At 39.7% G+C, this 25836-nt stretch overlaps 1 protein-coding gene and 1 long non-coding RNA gene across 2 annotated transcripts in view; one reads left to right on the forward strand and one right to left on the reverse strand.

Annotated features, from left to right (window-relative positions):
- Window positions 1-562: 562 nt before the first annotated feature.
- On the forward strand, window positions 563-14301 carry LOC148453737 (uncharacterized). Its single transcript, XR_015874874.1, has 3 exons — window positions 563-673; window positions 13030-13150; window positions 13349-14301. It is a non-coding gene; the product is annotated as an uncharacterized LOC148453737 (long non-coding RNA).
- Window positions 8574-25836, reverse strand: part of LOC148453738 (uncharacterized) — a 120456-nt gene continuing 103193 nt past the window's right edge. Inside the window, exons 2-9 of the mRNA XM_088461801.1 lie at window positions 15649-15731; window positions 13618-13676; window positions 10812-11274; window positions 10613-10729; window positions 10362-10511; window positions 9975-10088; window positions 9663-9799; window positions 8574-8775 (exon numbers count right to left, since the gene is read on the reverse strand). Of these exons, the coding sequence (XP_088317927.1) occupies window positions 8656-8775; window positions 9663-9799; window positions 9975-10088; window positions 10362-10511; window positions 10613-10729; window positions 10812-10881 (708 nt within the window). The 5' untranslated portion in view covers window positions 10882-11274; window positions 13618-13676; window positions 15649-15731 and the 3' untranslated portion in view covers window positions 8574-8655. The remainder of the gene's footprint in view (window positions 8776-9662; window positions 9800-9974; window positions 10089-10361; window positions 10512-10612; window positions 10730-10811; window positions 11275-13617; window positions 13677-15648; window positions 15732-25836) is intronic.

Genomic DNA, 25836 nt, shown 5'->3' on the forward strand with positions numbered 1-25836 from the left:
TATACTTGTTTCAAACAATACCTACAGCCTTACTGCCCCATTATCTCTCAATAGTTCATAATGTTTTAAGGGATTTTGTATGGAATGGTAGAAGACCGAGGTTTAAACATCAGGTTTTGTTTAGATGAAAATCTCAAGGAGGTAGGCAACTTCCGATGGTTACAGCTTACTACCAGGCCACGGTACTTAATAGAATTGTAGATTGGTATTGTAACTCGCAGGAGAAACAATGGGTGGCCATTGAATCTGCCTCTACGAATTTCCATTTATCGGCTATTCTGTGGTGCAATAAAGTCGTCTGCTCAGATCATCCCACGGTGGGACCGACTTTAAAGTTGTGGTGGAGGCTACGAGTAAGACCTGGTGTCTCTTCATTAATTTCTCCCCTTACTCCAATAATACACAATCCCTTTTTTATACCTGGACCTTTAGGTCATGTAGCGGACAAATGGTTAGAATTAGGTATCAATAGGTTGGGAGGTTTGATCTCTGAGAGGGTACTTAAATCTTATACTACCTTAGCTAACGAGATGAGGCTGACTAAACAGGATTACTGGTTTTATCTGCAAATACGTTCTTTTGTTTCTTCTTTAGGTGAGAATGCCCAATTGGGGAGAGCTCCCAGTTTTTGCTCATTTCAATATGTTCCAAAGGTGTTAGCCACTCCTCCCTGGTGAGCTCCTTCTAGATCCATTTATCCTTTTTAATTGAAGCGCCTACCCTTTATCTTTTGTACTCTTGCATAATGAGATTGCTGTCACTCACAAAATGGTGCAGCTGATATTCCACTGAATTGTGTGCTCATTGGAAAACACACATGCAGTATATGCAACTGAGGTCTAAGCAGAAAATAGAGCTATTCAGATGTGATCAAAGTTGTGTGGATGGAAGGAGGAGACAGAGCTGCGTGGATAGTGGACACAAAGTTGTGTAGAGGAGGGAAGGTTAAGCATTACAGAGGGGTGGTGGTGTATAAAGTCAGATGGTTGAAAAACAGAATTGCCATTAGGGTTGAGGAATAAAGTAAAGCAGATGGGTGGAAAACAGTGGTGTGGATGGTGGAAAACAGTGGCAAAGTTTGGGGGGACAGCGAGATGAATGGTGGTAGAGTGACATAAAAATGGGAAGACAGAGCTGTGCAGATGGGTGAAGACCGATTATACAGACGAGAACAAATTGCAGAACACACAACAGTAGGAATTGGTGAAGACATTAGTGCGGTTGAGTAGGAAGACAGAGTGGGGGGAGGAGGCAAAGTTGCACAGTTGGGGGAGATATAGTGGTGCAGATGGAGAAAGATACAAAGAGTGCCATAGAGAATAGGAAGACAGAGTGGCATGGCTTAGGGGAAGGCAGTGGTGCAGAAAGAAACAGTGGCAGGGATACATTGCCTTGCAGATTTAGAAATACAGAATGGTGCGGATGAGAGAACACAGACTAGCAAAGTTCGGAGACCACACAGCAGTAGTGATTGTGGAAGACAGATTGTTGTGGATGGGGAGGAAGAGATTGTTGCGAGTGGTGGGGATAAACAAGGTTGCACATTTGGGGGGCTAGAGTAGTGCAGATGAAAGAAGAAAGTGTCACAAATGATAGCGACAGCAACGTGGCTGTGAAGAAGATATTGTTGCGGATGAGGGAACACAGACTATCACAGTTGGGAGACCAAACAGGAGTAGGGATTGGGGAATATATAGCAACAAGTAGGCAGATAGGGGAAGAAAGTGTACATGCATAGACAGAGTATATTTTTAATTTAAGGGAGCAGAAGTTTTCTAAATTATAAAAATGTATGCAGTGACAAGGATATTAGAAGCCTGTGAGAATGTTGTGGTGATCAAATGGGAATATTGTGTTAACTGAGTTGAATGTGGTAGCTAAATAACTGCTGAAACTTAAGTTGCAAAGACTATGGGCCATATTCAATTTGAGGCGAAAAGCCGTTTCCGCGTGTTTTTGTTGGAAGCTTATCGCCTAAAACAGGCGTTAACTTTCCGCCAAAAGTCTGGCGAAAAGTTAACTCCTAAAACGGGCGGAAACTTTTCGCCGGTTTTACTTTCCGCCTGGTTAGCCGTTTCCTATAGGAAATGATGATATTTCACCTGTTTGGTATTCAATTAAAAACAGGCGTTAAAATATCGCCGATTTCCAAGCACTTTTCGCCTGTTTTTTATCTCCACATGCAGGGTGGAGAAAACACAAAAAAAAAAATTTTTTTTTTTACTCTGTAAAACATTACTAATGATATTTTAATGTACTGTATATATTTTTTTTTCCAAAAAGTTTTTTGTTCAATGGAATAGGTGAAAAAATTTTGCTGCTGAAAGCATGCGGATACAAGTGCAGATAAGTGGTTTTGAGGTGCAAAAGTCTGGAAACCACTGTGCACCTTTGGGACAGGCCCCTAAATGGTAAATGTGTTTTAAAATATTTAAAAAAAATTATAAGCACCCCAAAAAAACCACTTAAATTATGTGGCTAAAAAATTGCAAATTTTGAGTTGAAGTATAAAAACTAGCGAAATAGGCTTCTGGGTGGTCCCCAAGTATGGAACAGGAGTTTATGGGATTGCAGGGGTTTGCAACAGCTGTTTTTTTTTATGTTTTTTAAGGTTCAATTTTGCAACTTTAAAATTTTCCGAGCAAACTCCTATTTTACTTGGACTAGTTTTTTTCTTCTTAAAATACTAAAATTATGCTATTCTTCACCATTTATGCAAAGTGGCTAATATGATTCAAATTAGAGTAATTAAGCACCCCTTAATAGCTTTATTAGGGGTACTAGTACATCCCTATACTGATTCCCTAAGTTAGTGTAGATTTTCGGGGGTTCCACACTGGCTTCCTTTTTTCTGACATCATTCTTCGCCTTTGTTTTTGCATGTGTAGCAATTGACGAAGGGCAAAAGTGGGGGTGCAGGCAAAATTTTTTTGTTTAACATAAAACACTTGTGGAATTTTTGTGGCTTTTGAAAATATTTTCTTGACTTTACAGAAAAAAATTGGATTACCACCCCAAAGTGTGTGTGTGTGTATATATATACACTTTGGGGTGATAATCCAATTTTATATATATATATATATATATATATATATATATATATATATATATATGTTTGTCTGTATATATTTACCTTTGGGTATATAAGTATTTGTTTTTGGTTTTTACTTGAAATTTTGAGGCACAAGTTCATATTATTCTGACTTGAAATTGTATTTTTATGTGTGTCTATTTGTATGTGTGTATGTATATAACTGGTTAGTAAGTATATATGTACTTCTCAGAAACAATAATTTATTTAGCTATTCGTGTGTTGTTTTTTTATTAAAATGTGTGTATGTTTGTTGGTATTTTCTTTGTACAAAATAAAATGTATGATTGTAAATACGGTGCTATTCAGTTGTATTTCGTTTTACCCTTCAAAATTTGGTTGAATATGAATACATATCTATTTAAATTTTTTTTTTGGGGGGGGGAACAGAGGAAGCTGTTCCAAAATGTTATTCGAACAACCGTATGTGTGCCTGCTTGAAAAGTGTGGTGCATGATTAGTGCTAGGGGGGATGAGAAGAGGTGGTGCTGAGGTGTCTTAGGGGGTTATGATGGATGCGACACTCCTGTGCGCATGGTTTTCTTTTTTGGGTAAAAGGTTTGAGGAGGGGAAGACTAATGTATGATGGGCAGAGTTACAGCTAATTTTTGCTGCAGGGGGGTGAGAAGGCAGACTTTGCCTGAGGGGCGAGAAGGGGGAGGGGAGGACAATGCTGCAGGCTTCAATCTATATATTATATATATATATATATATATATATATATATATACACACACACACACACACATATACGCACGCACAATGTACATACCTGGGCATGTTATACTATTGACCATTGGAATGCAGGGCACCTATGTGGGCATTGTGTCTAAATATATATACGCACACACAATTCTCACATAGGTACCCTGCATTCCACAGGTCATTAGTACAACATGCCCAGGTATGTTGTACTAATAACCTGTGGAATGCAGGGTACATTGTGTGTGAGTATACAGTGCTGGAAGTATGCTGGTATACAACGGTATGGTATACAGGCACTTCGAGTACTAAACCATTTTTGTTCATCTTCAAAGGACAGCAGAGCTGAAGGCAGAGGAGTGGCTTCAGCGCTGAGCTGGAGAGCTACATACCTCCGCCCTCTACACTGACACTGCTCATAGGCTGTCAGAGTGTAAGTGCAGTAAAGCCCCAGCCCCTAAAGCCAGCTGCTCGTGCCACAGCTACCTGCATGCATCCTGGCAGCGGAGACGGCCTGTGCTATACTGCCTCCGCGATTGTGTACTGCCGTGAGCGGGCGGGGTGTCAAACTTAGGAGCACAGCCGTGAAGGGTGGGGAGTGAGTGGTTTTTCAGGACTCGTGAGGACAGCCGCGGGGGGAGGAAGTAGAACCAGGATCGGGAGTACTGCCGCGAGCAGGGGAGGTCGGGACTCGGGACCACAGCCACGGTGGTAGGGGGTTCGGGACTCATGAGGACAACCGCGGGGGCAGGAGTAGGGCCAGGAGCGGGGGGGCGGGAGTACTGCTGCAAGCGGGGAAGCTGGTACTCGGAAGCACAGCCACAGGGGGCGGGAGTAGGGCCGGGAGCGGGGGTCGGGAGTACTGCCGCAAGCGGGGAGGTCGGGAATCGGGAGCACAGCCGCGGGGGGAGGGACTAGGGCCATGAGCAGTGGGGAGTATGGCTGCAGGGGGAAGGGGGGAGAAGGAGTATTGCCACGAGTGGGAGATGGTGGAGCTGCAGCCACTACTTGTCACCGGCGTTAGCTTATTAGTGCACAGGGAGCTGCAATGGAGGTCTGACACACTGTGGTGCGTAATTATTATCACCTGCCTTTAGTCCTCTGCTGCCTACTCGCCCGCCTTTTCACCTGCCTCTAGTCCACTCCCTTCTACACACTTGTCTCAACACCTACATCTAGTCCTTGCCCACCTCCAGTCCTCTGCCAGCTACTAGCATGCCTCCGCATCTGTCTCCCTGTCCCAATCCACTCCTCTTCCACCTCCTCACCTGCCTTTAGTCCTCTCCTGCCTACTCACCCACCTTTTCACCTGCCTCTAATCTACTCCCTTCTACCCACTCATCTCCACACCTGCATCTAGTCCTTGCCCACCTCCAGTCCTCTCCTGTTTATCAGCACGCCTCCGCATCTGTCTCCCTGTCCCCATCCACTCCTCTCCCACCTAGCCTACTGCCTCCTCACCTGCCTTTAGTCCTCTCCTGCCTTTTCACCTGCCTCCAGTCCACTCCCTTCTACCTACCCGTCTCCTCACCTGCATCTAGTCCTTGCCCACCTCCAGTTCTCTCCCAGCTACTAGCATGCATCCTTGCCTATCTCAGACTCTTCACCCACCTTCTGTTCTTTCCCACCTATGCACCCACTTCCCTGTCAGCCTCCACTCCATGCCCACCTCTTCACCTGTGGCTGTAAATCTGTCTGGACCAGTGCTCTCTGCAGCTGCTGCTGGCACTGGTACACTGCATTGTGGGCATTGTATTAAGGGCACTACTAATGTGGGCATTCTATAAGGAGCACTAGTACTGTGGGCATTGTATAGGGGACAATACTACTGTGGGCATTGCATAAGAGGCACTACTATTGTGCGCTTTGTATAGGGGCGCTACTACTGTGAGCATTGTATAAGGGGCACTACTATTGTGTAGCATAATGCATATAACTGGTACTACGGTAGGGTACACTACACTGATGAGTGGCCATCCCCCATTTTTCTAACACGCGCATAAGTACAACCTTAGCTTTTCCATACCCCACTTCAAAATTTCCACTTCGAACACTGTGCATATATATATATATATAAATATTTACAAACAATCCCCACATAGGTACCCTGCGTTCCACAGGTCATTAGTTCAACATGCCCAGGTATGTACATTGTGTGTGTGTGTGTGCGCGTGTGTATATATATATATATATATATATATATATATATTTACACACACATATACACACAATGTACATAACTGGGCATGTTGAACTAATGACCTGTGGAATGCAGGGTACCTATGTGAGCATTAAGTAAATTTTTTTATATTTTTAAATTTGTAACTTGCATTATAAATTTTTAAGGTTATTTTATGTTTCAACATAAAATAACCTTTAAAATTTGTAATGCAAGTCACAAATTTAAAAATATAAAAAAAATATTAATAAAAGCAGTATCACTGCAATTATTAAAACATTTGTAACACTTTTAACGTTAAACTTATCACTATTGAAAAACAGACAATAAGAAGGTGAAATTAAAACTTATTTTTATTTTGTACAAAAAGTTTGAGAAAAATATAGAAAGAAAATAATTAAAACTTTTTTTTTATTTTTCAGCAGAGAAATCTGTCCATCATCTTTAATTATCTTTTTTCATGATAAAGGAAATTACTTGTAAAAAAATATATATATATATCATTTAACGGTAACAAAGAATTTAAAAAATACTGAGTGTACAACTAAACATAAGCAAAAAGTGTTTGTGGTCAAATTTACGTCCACGACCCCCCCCCCCCCCTGCTAACTATCCTCCACCCATTTTGCCTAACCCTAAACTCCTCACCGGGGTGTCTAAACCTGACCTACAACTGTCAACAGCCTAAACCAAACCTTCCCCTAGCCAAATCTTTCTCTGGGTGCTGGCTAACCCTTAAGGTACACATTTACAAAAAGACATGGAAATCACAGTAGGATTACAACATTGCAATCGTGCTGTCGTTTCCATGTCTGTGATATGCCTAGACTGAACGTTCAGTGCAGGCACATCAATCATTTCCCTTACATGCTCAAACTAATGTAAATTTCTGGTTGTACGGCATGTTTGGCCGATGATTGATTTTTGATGAGACCAGTGGGATGGTGCAACGCTGGTCGCATCAATCATAAAATTAAACTATTTAATATAAATAACTGCGCTAGGACAAATACGATTTTGTAATTGTGCAAACGCTCTGTATTAATGCAAGTGGTTGAGTGGCATAAATTCACCTGAGGCTCCCTAAACTTTCACCACCACCCAAGGCTACTTTTAATAATTACCCTTTAGCTTACAAAAGTTATGGTGGGGTTCAGGATGAACACAGGCGTCGGTATATTGTCGCCTAGGTTATATCCTTTCCCTGGATTATGTCTTTAGGTAAGCTGGCGTTCGGAGTACCGTCCATCGGCTTAAAGAATAGTTAAATTTTTGGGGGGATCTTGAGGTGTGTCAAAATTGTATACATATATGTAAATGTGCTGAAGTGGAAACTTACCTTATCAGGAATCATAGATGTGTGCTTAAGGGTTAATTAGTGTCTCTCTAAACTTTGCCCAGATAAATCCAAACAGTGCATGTTTTGTAGGTCTCTGTAGAAAATCACATTAAATATAACGTGCACGCCATGTACATTAATGTCATGGACTCATGACTACCCCATGTGGATAGTTTTAGAGACCATAGAAAACATGATCTGTGTGGAGTCGTGTGGCCTGAGTTGTAGAAAAACTAAAGTTAACAAATAAAAAGTGCAATAAGTATAGTGATAGCTAAACAATAAACCTTTACAATTGTAAAATTGATCCAGATTATTGTTTATCAATCACTAGCATTGTGTAAATTTGTGTCTTAAACAAAAACATTACAATTTGCAAATGTGCATGTTTACTCACCTAGATTAGGCCCGTCCCAGAAAAAACATCTCTATTCTTTCATACGTCTTCTAATGTTGATAATTGACGCAGGATTAGCCCTATAAGGGCTCCAAAACTTAAAAAAAAAAAAATGGTGAGTTCAGTTCCTTCAGAACTATATTATACATTCTAGAAACACAAATACATTGTATTAAAAAAAAAAAAAAGTGGGTTCAGAATGCTCACTCTAAGGCCAGTGAACGTGCATAGCCAAATGAAGGGAGCTTTCATGATCTACCCACTTTAGTACACACAACCGTATGTATTAGCGAACGCCCTCACTCCCTTTTGTCTATCTAGTTTACCTGGGGAAAAAATCTATACATGTTAATGTAAAACATTTGTGGAAAATAAAAACAAAACAATATCACCGTTTAAAATGTGTCCCTCGATGAATCTTCATCGTTTCTCTTCATCTGTATATTACACTCTTCGGGGAAATGGGGACGTCCATCATAACTTCATGGATGATGCTCCTCCAGATCTTCCTCTCCTCTTCTGCCTGGTGCTGGTAGGGCGTTGGTGGATTTGGGGGCAGTGCTACCGATGGGTAGATGTATCCTCCTGGATACTGTTGATATTGGTGGGGATCCTGGGGAATCCAATGGTGTCCAGCTGCATGGGCATAGGGGCCTTGAGGTGTAGAGGTCCGCTGTGCTGACATGAAGAGTGTCATTTGATTGGAGATCTGTTGGAGGGACGTGGCGATGAGGCTATTGCTGATGGCGATCTGATTTTGACTCAACGCTATACATTCTGAGTTCTCCACGAGCTTGTTGAGCACGACGGCCATGATCTTCACCTGTTCGGAAAGGGATTTCATGGTCTCCCTTGATTCTTCTTCTGCAAATCTTCTCTGCCTCTGTTCATCTTGTACTACCTCTAGTACTTTTCTAATGGATTGGTCCATTTGCTCCAGTCTTCGGTCTACGGTGTCCCTGAAGCTGTTCTGACGATCATCCATTTCCTGCGCGATGTCGTCAATCCTCTGGACCTGTGATGCCGGGAGTCCTGTTTGAAATCTTCTGACCACTTGAAATTGTTCCGCTTGAAAAAAAAGAAATAAATAAATACAAGAATCTGAAAAACTAAAAAAAAAAAATTCAATATATGCATCAATAATGTACAAATCCATGGTGTCGCCATACAGTTGCGCAAAATTGAGTCCGCGGCATCCACAACTAAAACAAACAAAGAAATAATTACATATTTACCTGGATCTGCACTAGCCGTCCCTATAGTCTAAACCATAATCCCTAATACATACTTCTTACAATAAACCTCTCCCTCCCTGCATCTTCACATTAGCACATTCATGGTTGATAACTTTAAGGCTACCCCTAAAGCTGCATACACACACAACGATTTTGTTACCAACGATTTCCAAAAATGTTCTGTCAGATATTGTGTCCGCATTTTTAAAGTGTAATGAATGTTTTTTTAAGAACTACAAAAGATTTTTGCAGATTCCATTACGGAAAATTGCTGAGTTGGTCAGTCTGAATGAACTACAAACTTGTACGCACAGGAACGTTAATTGTTCATCGTTTTAACCCAGAAAATTTATGATTTTTTCAAAGATTGAACGATAACCGATATTGTTAACGATAATGGTACAAAAAAAACCTTGTGTGTGTATGCACCTTAATACCTAACCCAAGAATACCACCTTAAGCAAAAACAACAACCCAAAACTTACCTTATACCATGAAGAAGGTCTGGATACTGGTGCTTGTTTCCTATTTTTACAGGAATTTGGCACCAGTATTCGGACCACCTTCATCACGCATGCAGGAATCTTGACATCATCCCATCGCAGATATTCAAAATCTAAATTTTCCAACAAATGTTGGTTTTAAAATTTAGAAAAATGTTACAGAAAACATTTTAACAAATATTTTAATGCAAAATCAAAAAAAATAAAAAAAACTTACCAACAGTAGTTGGTCTTCTCGTTGAGTCTTCTGCCACGTCCACTTGTTGATCATCATCTTCATTATCCTCAACTTGCAGAAGATCTGGCCTGAAGTATGGTCCAATTCCAGAGGCACCGCCAGTGCTGGTCGTTGGTCTTTTGTGTGTAATGTAAGATGTTAAAAAATGTAAAAATAAGTTTAAAAAAAAAAAAAAAAAACACGTGTCTTGGAGAATCAATGTATCTACATAAATAATTTAATTAAACCCTTGGGGCATCTGTAATGCAATTATATGGGTGTTTAAAAAAACATATATAAAAAAAAAAATACCTTGCTGTTCACTGATTTCCGTCGTCCCTATGCCCAAATCTTCCTCCGATGTTGGTCTTTCAGGTTCCTCAACCGTTGCTGCCGTTTCCTCAATGAGTTCAGGGATCCTTCTGTCTGTTGAAAAAAATAATAATATTACTTTTTTAATTTTTAACAATTACATACCATAGACATTTTGTAAAAAATTACTAGTTGCGCTACAGTTTATTCTTCCATTGCTTGTACAGATCACTTCATCTGCATTTGAGAACTGGACAAACGATGAAGACACACTTGCAACACAATGCTAGGGATGAGAGAAGGATTTTTAGAAAATGAGGGTTTTCATTATTTAAGATGGCGGGTAAAAAATGCTCAGTTGCTAGTTTAAACAATAGTATATATTACCTTCCAATCTTGGAGCTGGAGATTCCAAACTGATGCTGCCGATCGTTGTTTCAATTGTCTCTTCCTTACGATGAATTGATGGTTGGATCCTGGCCGTTTTGTCCTGTTGTCTGGTGGCCTCTTTGGTCTTCGGTCTACTTTGGGTTGAATCTATAAAATATGAAAAACATTTACAATAAAAAACAAGTGTAAGCTTTAAACTTTAAAAACAAAACAAAAAACAAATGAACAAACATATTACTAACAAATACCTTTCGGGGGAACAGTTCTAGATGTCGAATCCCTCTGTCTTCCGGATGAGGTCCTTTCCTCTGAATGGGGTTCCGTCCTTCGCCTTTTCTTTGGGGCTGCAAAAGATGATGTTGTTTCTAAAATAACAATACAATTTTAGAATATATTTAAAAAAAAAAAAATAGATTTAAGATTTTTAAAAGTTAGCTAATTTCTTACCCTGTAGATGTGTATCTTGATTGTGACTGTCCATTAGTCCTTCGACTCCTGTCACCATGATCGGATTCATGTGATCCCGGATCTTCTCCTACCACGGAAGCCAATTAAGTATTAGAGGTGGTCCTCCTCCCGTTCCTCTTCCGTGATCTTGGACTTTCTTCATCTTTTCTTTGGCTTTTCTTTTGCAGTCGGTGTATCGCTTCTTGCACACATCGGTATATCGGCGTCTTCCAAAGGCTGCGGTGACTTTCGACGCAACCTCATCCCAGATTTTCCTCTACTCCCGGGCTGATGTATTTTGAGCACGATGACCGAAGATCTTGTCATAGTGCTTCAGAATCCCTTCGATGAGCGTGTTGTTCTCCGACTCACTGAAATGGATCTTCCTTATCTTCTTGGTTGTCTTTCCACTTCCTGCAGTTGGCCCCTCTTGGGAAGTTATGACGTCTTCTGTACTGCTTGGCTGTAAATATACATTTTAATTTAAAAACATAAGTAATAAATAAACTAAACATAGCAAAAGATTAAACAATTTTAAAAATGACCAAATTCTTACAACAATAATAGTGTTTATATAGTGTCTAGAGGAAAAATGAAAAACTAACTTCATTAAAATTTATGAGTTCATAAAAACCTAGGGCAGCCTGAATTTAAAAAGTGTACATTTTAAAATTACTGTTGGTATTATCCCTATTTGCAGCGTTCTCCCTAAAAATTTTTACAAACCAGGGGAGCATTGTTAAGTAGCCCTGAGGGGGCCTTCGCAATTATGCGTACGCATGGAAAAAGGGGCATCTCCCTTCCCAATCCAGCACGACAGTTCTCAGGCTGCTCCCCCACTGGCACTCAGTCAAAAGTGCCCATTATTGCAGTGCTCCATGTATTAGTGTCCATGATACAGTGACCCCTGTATTTTTACCCTGTAGGCATTACCCCCTGTTGTTTAGCTTTGCCTTTATGCAGTGCCCTCAGGCTGAAATAGTGTCCCTTATGCAGTGCCCCCAGGCTGGCCCCTTATGTAGAGCCCCCAGGTTTATATAGTCTACGTTATGCAGTGCCCCCAGACTTAAAAAGTGCCCCCACACTGGTCCTGTCCCTAGCCCAAAAATTGCCCTCCTTACTTACTCGCCGCTCCCACTCCGGTAGCCTTGCTCCGACTGGATCTAACTTGATCCAGCAGGCGCACAGGGCAGGCTCTTCACGTTGCGGATGTTGTCATGACGTCACCCGCGCCGAGCATCACTGGGAACGCTTGCCTCTGAGGCGATCGGAGGCTTCTTTAGTCATCCGGTCACTTCAGAGCCTAGCCTTCTCCAGCAGAGGTGGGGGGGTTGGCGGGGAAAGTGCCGGACAGTAGGCTGTTTCTACTGTGCAATGCACCTGTAGAAAACAGCCGGGGGAGAACACTGCTATTTGGAACACATGTTTAAAATTACTGCAAACACATCTTTAATTGTTTTTTACATTGATTTATTACTAGCGTTACATTGAAGTGCCACCCTATACTCAGATAAATTAGCGTTAACAAAAGAATAAGGACGGAAATTACCTCAGAGTATAGGGTGGCACTTCATGTGACGCTGATAATATTTTCATAGTATAATAATTATATTAATAATAATAAAAAAAAAATTAATGAAACAAATGACGGGCCATTTCTTGCGGCAAATCCATCGGCGATAACGCGGTGCCAAATTGAATACGGCCCTATGTGTATTGAAATTAGCATACAATTCTGTGAATTTGCACATCCACAATTTTGTCAGTGACGGCAATCTCAATCTGTGAGTTATGAATCTAAAGTTAACCACAGGGTGTGATGGCATATTATATCTGTATTACAGAAGTAATACATCCATTAAGGCGTGCGCCTACATTATGTTTTTTTTCGAAATTTGATTTTGTTTCAGTACCTTAAACATTGGTAGGTTTTTTTAAACTTCGCATCCTGTCATACAGCCTTAATGACACATGTAAAACCATAATGTTTTTTTTTTTAATGGAGAAAATATATATATATATATATATATATATATATATATATATATATATTTTACACAAATGAAACACTTTTTTGAAATATACATTTTATGTCTAGTAAGGTGAATTTAGGAGTATGAAATTACTCTGTCATGGTGATTTAGGGAAAACTTTTTCTGAATAAATTAGAGTAACGTAATTTTATTTTTTTATTCCATAAATGTATTTGTAAAATTAGGAACATGTGGAATCATGACTGCATGAGAGGACGGCAATGAGGAGTAGAGAGACGGCTTAGGGTCCAGACTGCAAGGAAAGAGAGAATTCAGCTGGCATAGAGCAGTCAAGGCGAAAAGCATGTAAGCGTCTTTTTTTTTATATTTTCAAGTGGGGGGGAGGGAGGGAAAGGGACTTTACAGTAGGCAGCATTAGGGTCAGTGCCAGTACTGAAATGTCACGACACAGGCACGGGGAGTTGGGGGGGGAGGGAAATGGTTTGAGGAAAAATTAAAGTAACGTAATTTATTTTTTTTACATTTTTTTTCTATTTTATTTAGACTAAACATCTGAAAACATCAGTCCAGAAGATAAAGTCAATTAGAAGGACAGACTCCTTAGGATAGTCTGATTTGATTGGTGCTTACTCATTTAATAACCTTCCTATGTGCACAGGGTTGATATGACCTTTTGATAAAACCCCTGTGAGAGGGGAGAAACTAGTTAAGGGAACATCTTAGTATCTGCAATAGTGCTGGGATTCATTAAGGCCACCTCACGGGACTATTGCATTCAGCCGCTGTATCCTATTTATAACCAGCATACTTACCTTGGTTTTGACTGATCAGTTGCTGGTGCTGCTGCCTGGGTCCTCTGCCGATCCTTGTGCTGAAAGTGAAGGAGATAGCAGAGTGGAGTCACAAGCGGGACCCACTGCCGGAGGCTGACCACGCTCTGCTGGTGTTTATTCTGTTGGCACAGCGCAAGGATTATCAGTGGGATTCAAGTTGCTGGAGACCTACCACGCTGTTCTACTATTTACTCCAACACCAAAGGAGTTGGAGTTGGTAAACCGGATTACCAACCAAGGGTTAATGGCAAACCAGGATTTCTGGAAATCTGTGCTATTCCACCTAAGGGAGTGGTGAGTGACATTGCTACTCAGTTACATCTGCCGGAGATTACCTCCCTGGAGGTGGGGAAAGATTACCAATACACCATTATATCATTATATATGGGGTGTATATAGATATCATTTTACTGAATTTAATCATGTACTCATACATCTTGACAAACAGGACAATTTTTTATTGTATGAGTCAATCTTCAGATACACATTTTTTATGAGTTGGGACTTTCTTTTTGGATACTCATTTTAATAATCACTCAGTGCACTGATTGTTATACTTTTTCAGTCTACCTAACATTGTATTTAATATCCTAGGAACTGCAGTTCTATTTTGTTATTGATATTCTTATTACTGTGTTGCTAATAAATTGTTAAAACGGCTTTTTAGTACTTTTTATAGTGGTTTTAAGTGCAGACATTTATTCCTTGTCCATTTGTTTTTCTTAAGGGGTTCTGGCAGTATCCCTTTATGTCAGCTGCTAATAATCCAATTATGATCCCTGGTTAAAGGGCGCACCACTATATCACTTTTCTTATTTATATACCATTTAATAAACTTATGTTTTAACATATATGTAAAATAGATTTGAATATAAGAAACATTTAGTGAAACAAAAGAATATTGAAAAAATAATGTTATGGAGACGTTCTGGGCTCAGATTAGCATGTATTAGGCTCTTTGATAGATTTAACCATCTAGCCAATTGACGCCATCGTCATGTCCCATGTATATTTTAAATACATACACGCGCATGTATTTCCTAAATATAGCGTCAATAAATTTGTTTTCCCTGAAACACTTCGAAAGGGGGTTAGCTTAAACAAAAAAAATCTTAATAGTATTAGAAATATAAACATTAACATGAACTGATTGAAATTTTAAGAAAAACAAATTTAAACCTTTTAAAAATAATTAAGTGCCACATTCAGCAATAGTCACCATGTCAATAATATAGGGTAACATTGTCATTTTAAAAAACTAAAATAATTTGTCTGCTACTCTGCAATAATTTTAGCAGGGACACAAATAGCAGAAACACAAGTTGACTTTGGTTTCTGCTCCTGCACATGCTCAATTATGTTTAAGTTCCTGCTGTAAGGTAAACATGGACAGGCAAGTACAACTGAAACTTCTGTAAATTTATGTGTCTACCACCTTTATAATTGCTTTTTAATTTAGATTTTTTTATTTTATATTTAAAATACAATTCAATTTTAAATATAATAGCACAAAAATATACATGTATACAATACACCCCAATAGATTTTTTATGATTTCACATGCTTAAATACTAATTAGCTGACGCATGTCACTAGTAAGCAAGGACAAAGATAGGGGGGGTAGGGAAATACTACATGTACTTTGACAATTTAGCTCGGCCAGTGCAGTTATCATGTAAATTTATATATTTTTTTCATGTAACGCAATTCTGAGAAGGCGTTATATGAAGTCACAAAACAATTTACTTTGATGAAAAGCAAAAAGTTTTAAAGCACTGTACAGATATATGCCATGATACCTAATACAGTGCAGTACTTTGCTAAAGTGAATTAATGGAGAAGATAATTACCTTATCTTATCCATTATCCCAATGCATACTAGTTGTTTTTAAATAAAACATTTTAAAATACATTGTTTAATAATTTTCTTCAAAAGAAAATAAGTGCTGAATAGACACACTAATTATTTTTAACATATTAATAGTGGAAAAATAAGAATTATATCACCACATAGAATGCTTGTATGAAGGTCCAAGGTCCTCATGCTCCTTCAGTGTAAGACCATTCAGTTTTTGAAGATAACGCATTTCTAGCTATAAAATAAATATATACATGGGTGCATAAATTTAGAAGGAAAATTGTGTACTGTTGGATAATTTCTTTTTAAAATTGTGAGGTTAATCATATAAAATAGCCAAGATGTATCAAGCAATAGAAAGAGTTCTTTATAGGACCAGAGATCAATTGCTTTTGACAAACAGACAGTCAGCTCTCAACTGTCATGCTGTAGTCTATTTAAACAATTACAATATTAATAACTTTTGAACTTTCCAAAGCTTAATACATGCGCCCCATTGATATTAAACTTTCAAGTTTTAATAAAGTTTATGTTTTTAAATATTTAAAATGATCACAATCAATACGGTACAGTGAATAGTAATCTAAAAAATAAAATTTTACATTCTATAATGGTATAGTTGCTAATTACAGATTCATAGCATTCTGGTTCAGAACTAAAATTGCTTACCATCTGTAAACAATGTAATAAGAAATTTTAGACAAATGGAAATTTATAAAAAAAAATACATATGGTTATTTAAATCATTTGACAGAAGTAGTAATTTTTACAATGGAAAATAATCAAACATTTCCCTAAAGATTGTAAGCTTGCAAGCAAGGTCCTCTTACCTCTTTCGGTCTATTAGGCAATTTTAGTTATATTACTGTTAGAAATTGTAAAGCGCAAAATAATATAATGCACAATATAACAATTTATTCATGATAATGATAAGCCCATGCTGCTCCCCATCTTTGAAACTCTCTATCTCTCACCATCACACTATACACCTCTCTACAATCCTTCAAATGGGACTCACTACTTCATCAATGCTTTCCAGCTCTCTTCCTAACTTGATCCTCTATGCTCCCTCCTCCCTGTCTTCCCCATCTGTACCATGCTTGTATATCTGCCCCTCCTCTTGAGAATGTAAGCTGTTGCGAGAAGGGCTCTCTAGCCTCTTGTGATTCTCATCTCTTTATTCTCTAGTTGTTAATCACCACTAGGACACCTAACACTTGGTTGCTTATGCACTCTTGCTTATTTTCAGTGTTATGGCCAACAATGTATCAATGTATATTAGCCATGTCCTTCTCCAGCATTGTATTGTAAGTAACTTTTTTGGTTATGTACTTTGTAAGGCGTTGCTGTACACTTGTGGGGCCATATAAATAAACAATAAGAATAATAAGCATGAACTAAACATTTTATGTATAATGTAATTGCTCTATTGACAATAAATAAAGATTTAAAAAAAATTTATATATATCACTGGGTATAAATTATTTTACATAGAAAACAGAAATATTATTTAAATTATTAAATGAATTAAATGTGTTTAAAATAACCCCCCAAAAATAATATGTTTAAATATAATATATATTTTGTCTTGCATTTTTTGATACTTACCTGTGGTGATGATTTCCAGACATTGTATAATCGATTTTGTTTTGTTTTTTTAAATGCTTCTAAAATATTGAAGTTTAAAAACAAAAATAGTTCAGAACTAGGACAACTATAATCATTTGCAGCTGGATGATGTATTATTCAAGCTTGAGGTGGAAGGCTATGGCCCTTAGATATTCCATGTTGAGCAGCACATCTTTGTAGGGCTTCTTCACGGGCCTTGTTTTCATGCTTTGGTGGTGTTCGCATCACATTACATGTAACTTTTTCCATCAAGGCTGATTGTCACTTGTTGCTCCTTGTGCATAGCCAAAATAAGCTTGTAGACCTCTAACTTTTTCTCTACAAGGATAATGTTCCACCTTCTATGCCAGCCCTCCACTTGTTTTGTGTCCTTGGAATACCACCAAGCATATTTTCATGGACTGACCACATGCAAGGTGGAAAAAGTGGGGGAGATATTGTTACATTTCTTGTACGGTCTCTAAGATGACCCAATACATAAGTCTCCTCAAAATAGTTCATTAATGGTGCTGCAATAGATGGCATTTTTTACTTTAAAACTTCAAATTCCATAGGGATGTCATCTGTGGGTAGAAAAGCAAGGGCTTGAATGTGCCTTAATTTCATTGAAAATCCATGGTCCTGTCCATACTGTGAGGCAAGTCCAAAGGATTGGATTTTTCTCCAAATAATTTGACCAGGATGAAACAGGCAACACTTACGGGTGCTGTCTGAAAAAACTCTCTTTGCAGCTTGGATTGCCACATATTCAAAATCAGTCAGTATGAACTGGGGAGCAAACTCTATTTGAAATTCAAGTCCATAATCCTGGAGGTCTTCTAACAATCGGGCATAGCAATCTAAACATTTGCTACGCAATAATCCATACACCAGGGGAACAAAACATTGGGTGCTTTCATCGGTGCCAATCATGGCATGTATAGAGTAGAGTCGTCTAAATACAGTGGGACAAGTCTTAAAAGTCCCATCCATAACCAAACACGATGCTTCATGAAGTTTCCTCATGTTGGCTTCTGTAGAAAATAAGTGTTCTTTCGTTATGGAAATCACTATCCTTTCCCAAAAACTTTATGCCATTGATGAAAGCCAAATGATGTGGGACATCGATCTCATCCAGGGAAGTGGGGTCAGCAGGACAATCTTCTCTCCTGGATCTTTTAACTAATTGATGGAGAGAATCTCTTTTAGGCAAACAAGGTGCGCTAGTAGAGGGCATCTCAGCGGTAACAGATTGAATAATTTGCGAAGGTGTATCATTAGATTCTCGAGCCCATGCTTGATAGCTGCCTTGGCAATGTTGACATTGTTTTTTTCCGTTTGAGGAGCATGATTATGTTCGCCGTGGGTATTCAAACGATGCTCTCCATCCACAATCATTGTCTTTGCAAAGCAAGGACTAGTGCCTGTCTTCCTCTCAGTGCAGTGCCAATAAGCCACGTCCCCACGCTGCTTATTCTTAGCCAGAAGATAGCCGTCTATGTTCAATAACATTCCTCTACAAGAAGGAACCAAACAATATACTGCTTCATCTGCCATTGTAGAAAATTTCACGAAGGATAAACCAAATAATACTTGATCCGTAGAAGTAAAATTGTATACAAGTATGGAAAATAAAGCTTTTTATAGCATTTAAAGAAGGTGGAGTAAAGACCTCCATTTTGATTATTGGACCAATAAAATTAATTTACTTGTAAAACAGGGATGTTCCAATAATTATCTGGTGTAGTGGATGGATTTAAAAAACATTTTTTCATTAGCTTTCCAAAAATAGACTTTTTTAAACATACTGACGCCAGAAATAAAAAAATTACATTGCCGAGAAAAGGGTGGGGTGGGGGTGGGAGTGGATCAAGGTCTCCGTTCCAGCACATGGGGGCACCCAGCAATTAGAGCCAAGGTTTGCAGGGTGACTGTAGGGGGCTAGCAATGCCACGAGCTCTTGCATAGAAGGGCAGGCTCGGACCTGTAGTTCCACAGGTAGAAAGTAGAGTGGGGGAGCCGCTATTAGAGGGAGCATGTTAAACTAGACGGATGTACCCATGTCCAGGCGTCCAGGATAGCGTGGTAGCGGTGGATGAGGGGGTGCGTTCCAGCACATGGGGGCTTCCAGCAATTAGAGCCAAGGGGGGCAGGGTGATTTTAGGAGGCTAGCATGGTCAGGAGCGCTGGGAGCTGTGGTTGCACAGTTGAAAGTAGAGTCGGGAGAGGTGCTATTAGCGGGCAGCTTGTATTACTATTTGGAGTATCTAAAACTAATGTGTCGATCTTTGATTTGTCGATTATATGTCGACCTATTATGTTGATCTAAATAATTTCGACCTATATAAATTCGATCTAATACTGTTCGATCATTAATATGTTGAACTATTTGCTGTCGATCTAAATATTTTCGATCTGTTGATATGTCTATTTGCGTACTGTCGATCTATTACTTGTCTATCTATTAACTGTCTACCTATTTTACGTCATTATTTTTATATTGTCTATCCTGTGTTTTGCCGATCTTCATTATGTCGATATGCTATGTTTCGATCATATGTAATGTCGATCTAATGTGCGTGTCGATGTAGTGTTAGGTCGATCAAGTAGACAGTTCGATCTATTGTTGGTCGATATAAGGTACTTGTCAAACAAGATAGTGTCGATGTACGGTAGTCGATGTATTTATTGTCGATCTAACTGAGGTCGAACTAAAGACCGGATACCCAGTCGTTGCTGTTGATGTAGTGAATATTACTGGAGGAATTGATAATGATGTTGATACAGCGAATATCGCTGGAGGAATTGATAGATGATGTTGATGGAGTGAACATCCCTGGAGGAATTAATAGATGATGTTGATGCAGCGAATATTGCTGGAAAAATGTATATGGCTGGTACAGCCATTGAAGTTGATGCAGTGAATATTGCTGGAGGAATTGATATGGCTGGTGCAGCTGTTGATGTCGATGCAGCGAGTATCGCTGGAGGAATTGATGCGGCCTGGAATGACCGTGGTGTGGCTTGGTTCGCCGTAATGCGGCTAGTACAGCTGGGGAAACTGATGCGGCTTGGTATGCCATGTTGCGGCTAGTGCAGCCAGAGGAACGGATGCGGCCTGGAGTGACCATGGTGCGGTTTGATTCGCCATGATGTGGCTAGTGCAGCCGGTGGAACGGATGTGGCCTGGAGTGACCATGGTGTGGCTTGGTTCGCCGTGATGCTGAGACAAATTTCGTAGCAGGAACCGGAAGGGCACATCGGCAAGGCCGCGAGGACACTGTCAGGCATAAAAAAGGTCAAGTACCAATCAGAGTAACGGAATATCATCCCATGTTCCCAGTAACATGTGGTGTCACCCAGCGTCCTGATCACCTAGCAACAAATGGTGCAGTTACCGCATGGCGGGCGGAAGTGGTAGGAGCGATAATTGCAGCATTGGAGAGTGACAAGTCGTGGCGGCGACTTGTAACACAGGGGACTTGTGTGCAAGCGTGACTTGTAGGTCACACATGCGCACTAGTGTCACTGCTCTGAAAGGAGCAGTGAATACATTCACTGCTCCGAATTTCACATCAGCTGTCTCGTGTCAGACCCTGATAATTAACATCCTGAATAGGACCCCAAGCCTTGATCATTTATTCTTTTTACTCTACAGACTTTTAGATTCTCTATACTATTCTTGGTTTTGAATCAGTGAAACTACTTTTTAATAGAAAATAGATTTAGTGACATCTAGATCCTTTTGGAATAATGTATATGATGTATGCACTGCCTTTTTGTTTGAGTATTGTATATTTTTTTTGTTTGAAAAAGGTACATCTATACTGAAACACATCAAGGATTTGTGAGGTCATCCTTATACAGTATCAGAGGGCAATTACAGAATCCAGACCCTAATATTTATTCCAAGTTTTATTTCAATCGTTCCTGGTACGGACCATTTAGGATGATTTATGTTTAACATTATGTGATATGCTGTTTTACATTTGTCTTCATGTGACTGGATAAATTAAATATTTATGTTTAATGTTTACTTGCAATGTTGCACTACAGATGTGCCTAGCTAGTTTGTTGCTCAATACAGCCATGTAGCGCGCCATGCATCTTGCGCCACACAGATGCCTTGAGTCGCGCCACACCGAATGTTTCTTAACGGAACGTAGCGTAGCACTGGATAAAAAGTCATATCGTGTAATACAACTTTTTGTACACCAGGTGTCACTTTTCCTAAACTACACAGCACATGCATCAGTGTTCTAATGCATTTTCTGTATCACCGCCCGATGATTGACTAACAGAAGCTGTGAAGAATGTGTAATAAAGTATTAAATTATAACAGTGTGTGTGTGAGTCCTGTACTGTTAAAAAAAATATATATAGGGTTCAGACAGGGGTACACAGCTTTCACTGACATGATGACTCGGTAGTGCGAGCGTCTTTTATGCAACTTTTTACCTTCAAATGCATCTGAATCATACAGTGAATCGATGTGTAACGACTGTAACACTTTAATGTAGTGATTTGCTTGCAGATACACCCATACTGGCTCACAGAACATAGGCATACTGCATATAATTTTTATCAGCAGAAGCTGCTTGTGCTAATAAGATGCATTTTAGGGTAAAAAGGCGCATACAAGATGCAAAAAAGATGCTCGGCGCTACCGAGTCACTCAACACTCCGGTGAATTCTGTTATGGCATGACTTGGTAGCGCGAGCGTCTTTTATGCGACTTTTTACCTTCAAATTCATCTGAATCGTACAGCGAATCGAACTGATAGCACAAGCTTCTGCTGATTAAAATTATAAGCAGCATGCCTATATTCTGTGAGCCAGTTTGTGTGTATCTGCACGCGAAACATTACATTACACTAATAACGACTATAACACTTTAACGTAGTGATTTGCTTGCAGATACACCCATACTGGCTCACAGAACATAGGCATACTGCATATCATTTTAATCAGCAAAAGCTGCTTGTGCTAATAAGACGCATTTCGGGTAAAAAGACGCATAAAAGATACTTGGCGCTACAGAGTCACACAGCACTCCTGTGACCTTAGACTCAAAACATTTCTCTCGACATCCCACCACTTGGCATTTCTGCTATACAGTAGACATTGTATTGTACACATAACAGGGGGCAAGTTTTTCATAGAGATAATTTCAGGTTCAATACTTTTAAAATACACTATGCACTTCCCTTCTCCCTTTTTCTCTGTGTATGGCCACCCAAGTTCCTTCACCACCTCCCCCACCATCACACAATTACTATTCAACTCCATTGAGCTCATTGTATGGCTCACCACCACCCCCACCATCATTCACTTCTATTCAATGCTGCCGCATGCTGAGCCCATTACTGACATTGTACACATTGCCTGCTTTAATTTGCACACTTCAAATCACATACACAACAGGTGCTGCTCTCAACATGGCTAGCATGTGTAGGCTAGTGGGTAAGGTCTGCGTCTTGCACCTTGGGGTCCGGGATTCAAATCATGGAAGGGGAGTTTGTTTTTTTTCTTCTTCTTTTGAATCTTCATTACTAGATTAAAAATAAATCACTTGATAGTTTGTGTGAATTCTGTTATGGCATTGCGTGACTCAGTAGTACAAATGTCTTTTATGCAACTTTTTACCTTCAAATGCATCTGAATCATACAGCAAATCGAATTGATAGCACAAGCAGCTTCTGCTGATTAAAATGGATATGCAGCATGCCTATATTCTGTGAGCCAGTTCGGGTGTATCTGCACGAGAAACGTTACCTTACACTAATAGTGAGTATAACACTTTAACGTAGTGATTTGCTTGCAGATACACCCATACTGGCTCACAGAACATAGGCATACTGCATATCATTTTAATCAGCAAAAGCTGCTTGTGCTAATAAGACACATTTTAGGGTAAAAAGACACATAAAAGACGCTCTGCGCTACCGAGTCACACAGCACTCCTGCATTATGTGTGGAGCAACTTGTAGCGCACGGAGGATAGATATATGTGGACACATCTCTATTACTGTGCTGCAAAGTACCTGCCCCAAAAGTGACCGTACAGTAGATGCATATTACTGTACCGAGTTCCAATAAAGCAGCCGTACAGTAGCTAACATTGACCAGAAGATGCACACTAAGCATTAGATAATGACAGAGCAACTGAAGTTCAGTTATTTTAAAGAACTCTACTGAACTGAAAGCATTTCTCTCAACATACCACTGCAGTACAAATTTTATCAGTGGAGCACTCGCCACCTAGAGGTTAAGCAGTGTATTACATGCCATGGCTTATCTTTCGTTGTAGAATACCACGGTTCGCCACAATACAGCCATCACATAATGTTCCATGGCGTGACACAGGAGGCCTGAATGGCGTGCTATTAGCAACAAATTAGCTGGGCACATCTGTAGATTTGTTATCCTCCTTTCTTATATGTCTGAATATACCATCTACTGGAAGTTAAAACTATTTAATTGTGCTTTTTCTCTATTTTATTCAGGTAAGCTTATACAGTTAATACTGTACTAATGGTGTTTGGATACTTTGGGCCTGATTCAGATGTGGACGTTCAATGTTTTCAATCTGTATGCATCCCAATGGTTACTGCCGGTGGGAAAGAGATTGGAATTGCATAGAGATCTGTTCCTGGGTGGTGACTGGTGGGTGTGCTGGTGTCAGGGACTGCGTCAGAATATGCAGTTCCACTGGGACCGGCAGCCATGTACCGTCAGACATTTTGAGCAACCAAAGGGTTGCTCTCACATAGGGATGGGCAATAAGCAGCCCCCAGATGTTGTAGAACTACACGTCCCAGCATGCCTGTTATGAAATACCCATGTATATGTATAAGACCCCTAGAGCCTCCTACTGAGTTCTTCTGCCTATAACAATCCAATGTTCCCATAGAGTTGAATATGCTCACCGCTACTTAGACAGCTGCCAGGTCTTAAACTCAGGCAGTAGGGGCTTATACAATACAAGGGCGATCAAAGGATATTGGCTGGAGTAGAAACAGATACTTTAAAGGGTCTGGGTTATTGCAATATCAGAACCAGCATCAACAGGGTTAATTGCAGCAGTTAGTCCAGATAGCAAACAGGTGAATTAGCAAACAGCAACAATAATCCACACAGCAAGACTTACAGGTGTAGCAGCAGCAGCACAGAATCCAACACAGCAAATATGCATTTATGTAAGGCAGATATTGTATTTGCAAAAACACTTCAGCAGAGATGATATTCACTGTATTAGCATAGGTGTGCAAGGCAGATATTTGTATTTGCAGAAAAACAACAGCAGAGATGATATTCACTGTGTAGGTTTGCTAATACTTGCAGTTGGTAGAGACAATAATTAAAACTCCACAAGAATGTAGAAAACTGTGAACAGACAACTGGGCATATGCAGAGCAGGAGACCAGAACAACGATACACATAGAATGGACCAGGCAACAACACAAGGTATAAGCTATCACCGGCAAGGAATGCTGGGAGTGACTGCAATATAACAGGCAGAGGAACCAATGCAAGCCAGTCTCCTAATTGCAATTGCAGCTGAAGTGCACACACACTGAGAGCTTGACTGCAGACTTCCTGCAGCTAAATGCTTCCACAATACTGACAGCTTCCTGCTGCTTAGCAACAGCCAGGACTAGAAACTGCTAAGGCTATCAGCGGATCTTAACAGCCCTGCAACAGTTTTGTTATTTGGCCATGCTAAAACTGTTGCAAGGCATGCTGGGATGTATGTATATTTGAATGGTTGTCCTATATCACTGTGATAATACAACCTATAGTGCTTAAGTGACGTCAATTCAAAGAAATCATATAAACATTTCATTAGGTGTCAAGTGACACTACAGTTACAGGTGATCTGTTAATTTTAATTATCACATTTATTGACTGGATATTAGCATACCTCAAACACTGGTCTTTCTTTAGGGAGGTTTGCAAAAAGGTCTTAGAGTAGTCAATGTACAGGTATCAACACTGAGTATATTATTGAATCACATTACAGTATTTTTAAATTACCAAGTCAATAGATTCTCTCAAGCAGCCAAAAAAAGTAGGGATCTCAATTTGCTTTTTGAAGAGCTAATATTAGAACTTTGTCAAGTTTCATGTCAACCAAGAAATTATTCTTCTGCACACTGGGCCTGATTCATTACGGATCACAACTGCGATTACACACATAGATTGCCGATTGTTGCATACTGCACATGCATCGCCGTGCGCGAAGGTCTCACTGCGATCACAGAGACTACGCAAACCCATCGCAGAGTAATTCACAAGAAGTGACCGCTCGGGGAGGTGGTTGGGGAAACAAAGGCATGTAAGTGCGTTTAAATGCCATTACAGGCGCGTGCATAAATTAAGTCACTGCGATGGCATATGCACCTTGAGCTTTCACTGCGTCTGACGAGGTTAGCAAATTCTGAGTAAGGTGAGACCTGTTGTAATTATGCATGAGGCTCTGATGGTACTCGATGTTACTGATGGTTTCACAGACGTGCAAAAGTATTACAGATGTGAGCAAGGGAAAGTGGGCATGCTTATGTTGTGCTGCGATGGCATTGTGATTAAATACATTATCACATCATCACAGTGTGTCTACATGCATAATCGCAGCAGCGATCGCAATAGCGATCCGTAATGAATCAGGCCCACTGTCCTGAACCAGTAAATAAGAAAAATAAATATAAACATTTTCTCTAGTATCTCTCTAT

The sequence above is a fragment of the Taudactylus pleione genome, unplaced genomic scaffold, assembly GCF_031769625.1.
Source record: "Taudactylus pleione unplaced genomic scaffold, aTauple2 ptg001103l, whole genome shotgun sequence".
Classification (NCBI taxonomy): domain Eukaryota; kingdom Metazoa; phylum Chordata; class Amphibia; order Anura; family Myobatrachidae; genus Taudactylus; species Taudactylus pleione.